Source organism: Lycorma delicatula, chromosome 9, assembly GCF_047948215.1.
Source record: "Lycorma delicatula isolate Av1 chromosome 9, ASM4794821v1, whole genome shotgun sequence".
In the NCBI taxonomy this organism is placed as follows: Eukaryota; Metazoa; Arthropoda; class Insecta; order Hemiptera; family Fulgoridae; genus Lycorma; species Lycorma delicatula.
Window position 1 is genome coordinate 22,971,503 of NC_134463.1, and position 8,988 is coordinate 22,980,490.

At 33.9% G+C, this 8,988-nt stretch overlaps 1 protein-coding gene across 1 annotated transcript; it reads left to right on the forward strand.

The window, feature by feature from the left end:
* Positions 1 to 552: 552 nt before the first annotated feature.
* Positions 553 to 7,662, forward strand: LOC142330423 (uncharacterized). The gene is made up of 2 exons (XM_075375661.1): positions 553 to 797; positions 6,285 to 7,662. The coding sequence occupies exons 1-2, from the start codon at positions 553 to 555 to the stop codon at positions 7,660 to 7,662; spliced, it is 1,623 nt and encodes a 540-aa protein (XP_075231776.1).
* The last annotated feature ends 1,326 nt before the right edge of the window (positions 7,663 to 8,988 follow it).

The window sequence follows — 8,988 nt, forward strand, 5'->3', positions numbered from 1 at the left end:
ACCGTGAGCAATGTCTCTGAATGCTTATTCAAATGGATCCAGTCTTTTCTTTCCCAAAAATTAATTTGAGTGCACAACAACCATATTATTTCTAAATTCTGCATTCAGAAGGAAGGCCTGGCTATCATCTGGGCTACTAGTAGTAACATAAATTCATTGGAAGAATGCCTCAGTAAGGGATTGTTGAATATTGAAATCTGGGTAACATGCAATGCTATGACTGTTATACCACAAAGACTACATTTCCAACTGTTCACGCTTTCCACAAAAGCACTGGCAATAAGTCTGTTTTAAAAAGGTCAAGCACTGGAAGAAAGCAACGTTTCTAACTACTTGGGAGTTACCCTAGACCGATGACTCATCTGGAAACTACATGTCGAACAATGCATGGGAAGAGCAGTAAAAAGGATTTGTCTACTGAAAAGACTCATTGCTGCGAAATGGGGAGCTAACCAGGAAGTGTTAATGACAATGTATAAAACATACTTTAGACCAGTCCTGGAATACAAAAGTGAGGTGACAGTCACTGCCGGCTCCACAACTCTATACAAGATGAACCTTGTCCAGAACACTGCTTTGAGACTAATAGCCGGTGCTGCTAAATCCACCCTGATGGCAGCTATGAAGGCTCGGATACAAATGGAGCCTCTTCATGTCCACTGTGAAAGAAGTGCACTGCGCCTCTGGAAACGTTCGAGAAGAGTGTATAAGCAACAGTGGGATAGTTACCAGCAAGCAACAAGCAGGCTCAAAACCCAAGTTGCACCATTCACTGCATATAAAAACCTATATGAGAAGTATGGTGTGACACTTATAAATGTAACATCACTTGAAACCTATCAAGATTCTTTCGACCACCTGTTGCAAGACAAATATAACTTAAAATGGAATGGTTACACATTTATACAGAATACCGGGAACAGAAGAAACAGGAGTCACATACTACTGCCGCCACTTCCAGGGGCATCTTGCAGTTAGCACGTCACAGAGCAATTACGAAGGAGAGACTGCCACAATTCAAGCAGCTGTCAAGCAACTTGAAATCTTTTCCACACGGAAGGCAGTTTTCTTTGTCAATTTGCAAGTAGCCATTCGGAACTTGTCACGTAACACTATAACTGACTGCACAAGAACTCTGGATTGCAGGAAGACCTTAAATGAACTGGGATGTCAAAGCTGGCAGTTGAAATTCCAATGGGTTCCCAGCCATGTTAACATATATGGTAATGAAATGGCTGGCAAATTGGCAAAGCTGGAAGCCTCTCTTCCTCAGGCTTCCAGCACTCCTTCTCTTTACTCAGCCAAAGCGCAAATAAATTCTGCAGTAAATAAATGGATTGGGGAAAACCGCAAAGAATCAGCGGTAGGCAAGAAGTGGGAGAGCCTTGTCACACATGGTCCTACAAGCTATAGCCTCCCTTGAACAGTCAGTGTTGCTGAATTTAGATTAAAAACTGAGTCATATTAATAAGAAGCACTTAGATTAAAAACCGGACATGACTATCTGGCCTCGCACCTACGGATACGGGTTCTGACCTCTCCAGCATGCCAACTCCGCAGCCACAAAACTATGAATGCAGACCATCTGGAGACCTGCAGAGCTCTGGACCACTCGCAGATGGATGATGAAGGCCTCCTTTACACAGAAGCCCGTCTATACTGGTCAGCGCGTCACAAAATGGCTTAACAGCCAAGAGTGGGCGTTGGATAGTAAGTAGTAAGTAATAACATTTTTGAAATTTTGTTGAATTAAATGGAATACTCCAAATGGAAGATGATATCTTTATCTCGTGGAAGAGAAATTCTTGTTTAAATAACCAAATGGCTAATCTAACCAGTAAGCTATCAGCCAAAAAATATGTAACAGGAAAGTTGTAAAATCAAATCTTCATATTTTGGGAAACAAATGTGTTATAATGTTTCTTAATCTTGTTTTGGTTGTTGTCATTGGTTTAGTACAATGAAAATCTTGCTGTAGTCATAAAAATTCATATAACTTTCATATTGGGACATATGAATGGATTTTTTCTTGGCATGCGATGTCTTACAAGTAGTTCCAAAAGAAGAAATCCATCGGTCCCAAATTGGGACTTTGGGGTGGCCAGCAAGAACTTCTATCTATTCAACCTTCTGGGAACCTGTTGTGAGCACAGTCCGCACAACTTGTGCATGATGTTTATTTGACGACTAATACTACACACTGAATGTTTTGGACTTGAGTTGGAAATACTTGAATTTGTTTTAGGCCTATATAGTGGGTGTCCTTTCAAAACACTTCCAGTTTCCAACAAGTTTTACATCAGATGTATGCTTTTATCACTTGAAAAGTTTTATGATAGGCTATAATTCATCCACTGAAAAAAAGATTTCTTTGTATGACAGCACTGTTTTTTTTTCTGCAAACTGGTACATGCACTTTGCTTTCTCTTGAAGTGAGCCATGACACTGATGCCTGGGCTCACAACAGCTTGGCCGATCCACAACAGCTTATGCAACTAATGTCATAGTGTCTTTCCTTTTTCCTGTTTAGCGTCTGGGAATTACCGTCAGATATTACTTCAGAGGATGATATGTATGAGTGTAAATGAAGTGTAGTCTTGTACAGTCTCAGTTCGACCATTCCTGAGATGAGTGATTAATTGAAACCCAACCATCAAAGTACACAGTTATCCATATTCTAGTATTTTAATCTGTATAAAAGTAACTGCCTTTACTAGTATTTGAATGCTGGAATTCTCAACTTCCAAATTAGCTGATTTGCAAAGATGCGTTCACCACTAGACAAACCCAGTGGGTAGTGTCATAGTGTATTGCAACTATTGTTTTTCCTTAGTGTCATAGAATGCTAATTGTGTAATTTTCTAATTTAACACCTGTGGTACCACTTCATGGTAATCTATAGATAAAAATAAAGTCAGAATGTGAGAAAAGTTTTTATCATACAACTGTCATATTGTTAACCCTCTAAGAAATTAAAATACTGGAAATACTACAATGATCCAAATTTTAGTTTTTCAAGTACATCCTACATATCAAAAGAGAGAGGTTCAGAATCCAATGCCCATTGTTCTATCCACATAAATAACAGAAACTGAATTGCTACAATATTTGAACAATTACTTTTCAAAATGCATTGAAAAAAAATTGTGATCTTTACATTATCTTTGTACTAATAGAGCTTATTCACTCTGTACCTTCACTTTACTCCTGAAATATAACACCATTCAAATTTTTTTTTTAAAATGTGTACTACTATAAGGAAAAAAATAAATTTCCAAGAGTTTTAGGTTATCTTGGCCAACATTTGTCCCCAATCCTCATTATAAAATGAATTATTGTAATATTCAGATCCCTTTTTTCAAAATTATATTACCTTCTGGAAAATTTGTGCCTATAAATTAAAAAGAGAAAGCAGCAGAACCTGGTAGAGTAAAATATATATACTGCTAAGAAATGATAATCTTGTCAAAAACAATTTGCTGTCAAATGGACTTGGAAAAGGAATTATATCTCGGACATAAGGTGTTTGATGGCCAAATAAATTGTGCTGTATAAGAGAGGAGGAGGTCACTCCTTGATGCAGTTTAGGTAGGTGGTGGTAACCACCACCTACCTTACACCAAGGAGGTGGTGGTTACCCAGTTACAGACTGGTTAGAGGCTTTGACTCAATATACAGATAATCAAGTTCCATGAACAGTCTGTATAGTCTTTGTAACTTCCTATTAACAGTGGTTTATATACTGACTGAATGTTTTAGGCATGTCTACCAAAGGTCTCAGTTATTTAACATTCTGTAAAATACCATATAGGACAAAGAAGAAACAAAAATATTCCATTTCCTAAAAGGTTATTCGATACTTTTACCATATTTTATTATTAGATTATTTTTTTTTAACTTTCCCATGGTGATATATTTTCTTTTTGCTGTTGTTGGAAATATTCTTTCTGTGAAAAGTAACTGTTTATTCCCACTTTATGGGCATTGTAAATTTAATGATTATCACTCTGTGCAGGGGTTTTATTATCATCCTCTGCTGTAACGATGAATAGGACCATTTTACAGCCCTGCTTCTGTTGCTTTACATTTAGTTGTATACGTCAGTTTACATTTACATTGTCATGGGCAACTCTAATCATTGCCTAAAGGAAACAACTACATTCCAGGATAATAAACTTGTATTATCACCCTTGACGAAGTTGTTCCAGATACATGTCATAGGATACGATATAAAGAAGTTACCAGACAGAGATAAATCAAAGTGTTTATAAATTTTTGAGTAGTTCTGAAAATGCTTTGTTTTGAGTTTGACCTCTGAAAGATTTAGTCTATAGTATCGAATATTAACTGTAGAAATGGTTGGAAGTGGTAGTAATGGGTTACCAGCTATGAAATAAATGGTAGTAGTAGATTCGTTGCTGTTTATTGTTTTTTAGGTGATCTTGTCTTAATAATTTGTTTTAAGATGTAAATAAAGCTAGAAATTTATTCTACTTTTGATCACTTTGCTGAAAACCGGACATTCCAACCCTACCAAAACCATATGATAATTAACTATTTAAAATTCACATACTCATAGACGTTGTATGGATTTAAACCATAATAAAAGTGTTATTAAGGAAGTGTATGTAAAATTGTGATTCTGTGATGATTTCCAGCAAATATTTTATTTTCATGGGTAGCCAACTATTTGTTTTCTATGGTAGTATTTGATTAAAAATAAAAAATTATAAAAAATATGTAATAAAAAATTATCTGTCAACAAGATATGAATGTCTTAACAAAAGATAGTGGTACAAGATAATGTAGATAATGTACCATTAATGATAATGGTACAAGGGTTGTTCAGTAATTACTTAGAAAAACAGATTATTTTGTATAGATTTTTTTTTTAATTTTTCAACATAATCTCCTTTTAACTCTACACTTTTTCAAGCATTTCTTCAACTTTTTAAGCTGTCCAAAACGTAAGATTTCAGAAGGTCCTCAAGGTAAGCACTGTTTGGGCGATGACCTCCTCGTTTGATGTAAATTGTTGCTTGCTGAGCCATTTTTTCAAGTTTGGAAATAAATAAAATCACTGGGGGCCAAATACGGTGGATGTTGTAATAATTCAAATTTTAATTTCATAATTTTGGCCATCGAAACTGCGCAGGTGTGCACCTGTGCAGTGCTTTGATAGTAGAACATCTTTTTCTTTTTCAAATGAGGACTTTTTTTTATTTCTTCACTCTACTGGTGCAATAATGACGCATAATACTCTCCAGTTATTATTTGTCCTTTTTCCAAGTAATCAGTGTAAATGATAATGCGTGCATTCCAAAAAACCGTGGCCATCACCTTGCTGGCCAGTTTCACTGTCTTCACCTTCCTTGGAGCCTGTTTGCCTTCAAAAATCCACTGTTTTGACTGTTTCTTTGTTTCTGGAGTGTAGTAGTGTATCTAAGTTTCGTCCACAGTTATGTATTGACGTAGAAACCCAAGGATTGTGATAGAAAAGCCCCGAAACAGCCTTAGGTTGACCACACAATTGCGTTTATTCTTCACTGAGAGCAAACACAGCACCCATCTTAACGAAATTTTTTTCACACCCAATTTTTCATGCAAAATTGAAAACCACTGTACCTTGCAATATGCCTGTGGCCTCAACTATTTCGCACATGATTTGTCAATCACTCAAAACCATTTCATGAATTTTGTCAATCATTTCAGGGGTGGTCACGTCTGCTGGACATCCTGAACAATGTTCATCTTTTGTGGATGCATGGCCACGTTTAAACTCATTTACCCAATTGTAAACAGTTGAAAACACAGGAGAAGATGCGCCATGAACTTCATCCAACTCAGCTTTGATCTCTTTCAGTGTTAAGCCTTTTAAATGTAATTGATTAATCACCACTTGAAACTCACTTTTTTCCATTTTACTAAATAAACAATAGCTTGTTGCTTCAATCGACTATGACAGTGAAATCATGTGATGGAACAGCTGAAACTTTATTTGCACTCTAGCTGCAAATGGCGCTTACTAAAAGCAAACCATTTTCGATACTACAAGCGCCATCTCTTGGACTTTCTAAGGACTTATTGAACGACCCTTGTAAATTTTATTCATACCTTTTATTTGTATTCATTATTTTGTTATGTTGATTTTGGGTACATGTGTTACTTTCAGATGCTGTGGTTACTAAAGTCGTAGTTTGCATTAAAATTACTGAGCTAAATGTTGCTGTGATTTTTTAAAATTAATATTAATTATTTAATTTTAACATTTTTTTTTATTCCAGAGAAAAAGGAACGATGACAGATCGAGTGAACATTGACCGATGTGAAATATGCATGAAGACATTTTCACGAAGAGATCATTTATTGAATCATGTTCGTCAGCACACCGGTCAGTCACCTCATCGTTGTCAGTATTGTTCAAAAACGTTCACACGTAAAGAGCATTTAATTAATCATACTCATTTACACACTGGAGAAAGCCCATATCAGTGTCGTTTTTGTAATAAAGCTTTCACAAGAGATGAACATCTTACAAATCATGTCCGTCGCCATACTAATGAATCACCACGTTGTAGCTACTGTTTAAAAGCATTCACTAGGAAAGAACATTTAGTTAATCATGTAAGATCGCACACTGGAGAGACTCCATTTAAATGTGAATATTGTCCAAAAGCATTTGCACGTAAAGATTATCTTGTTAATCATACTAGGCAACATACAGGTGATTGCCCATATAAGTGTATGTTTTGTACAAAAGCATTTACAAGGAAAGAACATTTAACAAATCATATATGTCATCATACGGGTGAGGCACCACACAAATGTTTATATTGCCCAAAAAGTTTTACGCGAAAAGAACATCTGAAAAATCACACCTATCAACATACAGGTGGTTCACCGTTTCAATGTCATATTTGTATGAAACATTTCACACGGAAAGCTCATTTAGAGAGTCATATAAGGGTTCATACAGGTGAATCACCATTTTGTTGTGAATTTTGTCTAAAATCATTTACGAGAAAGGAACATCTTGTTAAGCACATGAAACAACATGTTATGCAGACAAATTTAAATTGTAATATTTGTAATGAACAGTTTAATGAAAAGGAATTATTAATTAGACATATGGAAAAACATAACACAGATAAACCATTTGTTTGTCAAGTATGTAGTAAAGCATTTCCAATGAAAGGTAATTTATTATTTCATATGCGGTCGCATAATAAAGATAAACCGCCAACATCGGTTAATAATACTACAACGTTACCATCTACTACAACCATAACGACAACAACTACAACTACAAATACTTTACCAAAAATACAGCCACCAATGTTACCACCTCAATGTAATATCTGTTCAGAAGATTTTGTTTGTAAAGATCATTTAGGTTTAAATAACAAACAACAACCGATATCAACAATTAAACTCAATAACTATAATAACCGAATTATGCCAACAACGAGCACCACTTCTTCATTACATAATCTTATCGATGATAAAACAAATAATTTACTTAATAAAACGACATATCCCATGAAAAAACATACTTTTGAAGATACATTTCATCAGACGGCAGCCATGCCTTTTTGTGATTTCCAGTCGTTACCATTAGTTCTTAATTATCCAACTTTACCTTTCTTATATGCTTCAAAATGAATTTATGAGTAAATTATTTTAATATTATATATATTTTATGCAAATTGTAAAATATATAGATACATTAAGAAGACAAAGCATTTCGTACAGAAGATTATTATTGTGTGCATGCCAATAATGTTAATTTTTCAAATTTATATTTGTAATTAATCTGCAGTATTTATTTATTTGTTACTGGCATGAATTTTACAGCCAATTACAGTTCTTTTTATAAATATTCAGTATTATAATGTAAATAATTGCTGTTATATAATTCAGTGTGATTATATCTACATATTGTGTGATAATTAATTAAATTTAAAACAATGCTTAAGCTACATGTATGTTAATACATATTCATTACTTACATCTGCATTGTTTAATTTTAAAGAAGTATTACTTAACGTGAATTACATTTTTTATCTAATGAACCATGAGAGATGTGTTAATTTATGGAAGGAAACAGAAGAACCTGTGGAATTTATGATTTGTTTACTTGTAGATGAATTATAATGATTGTGCCATATTTAAAACTAAATTAACTTGGATGATTATTGATTACTTCAACAGAGTTTATGTAAGTATCTGCACTATTAATTATTGTAATGTGGAGTTTTTTTGTGTTTAATAAGATATAAAATAATTATATTCTTTAATTGTCATTTTCAGACTGCTTCTTTTCCTGGAGAGAATAGTTCCTATTTGTTATATCATTCTGTGTAAATGTTCTCCCATTTCTAGTTTAAATTCTGCGTTTCTTTTTGTTGTTGAACTTTTTTTTCCTTATAACGTTGACAACCTTATTTTTTTGTTTTGTATTAGCTCTCTGTGTAAATGTTGATTATTTGTTGCTTAATATATTTTCAAAAGAGGGTGGGGTCCCAATTTTATATCTGTAGAACTATTTAAGGACTCTTATTTCCTAACTGGAGGTAGATAAAATTGCTAAGACTATTGGCTGAGATCTATAGGGGGTAAAGTGCAGTGTTACATAACTTTGTTCAAAGAAGAAATAAAAATTAGTATTAATAAAACTAGAAATGCATCATAAAGCAGAATATACATAACTTATTAATCAAAAGTTAATATCATAACTTATTATGCTTTGTTTTTGGTCTGATTTTTTTTACAATCCCTTTTGCAGTGTGAAAGTGATTCAGAAGTGACTGATTCGCCAAGCAAATAAAATATATATTATATGCTTTAAAATGTATATATATATATTTTTTTAATCAGTAAAATGTATATTTCATTATTATTCACTTGCTGAAGCATTGCACACTTCAGAAGCATTGGTAGAAGAAAAATCTTCAACAAAAGCAAAGCAGTATAATATTTGATTTATGA

Coding starts and splice junctions, on each gene's coding strand:
- LOC142330423 (XM_075375661.1), top strand. CDS start 553: ATGAACCTTGTCCAGAACACTGCTTTGAGACTAATAGCCGGTGCTGCT. Junction 798..6,284: donor TATAAAAACCTATATGAGAA/GTATGGTGTGAC, acceptor TTTTTATTCCAG/AGAAAAAGGAACGATGACAG.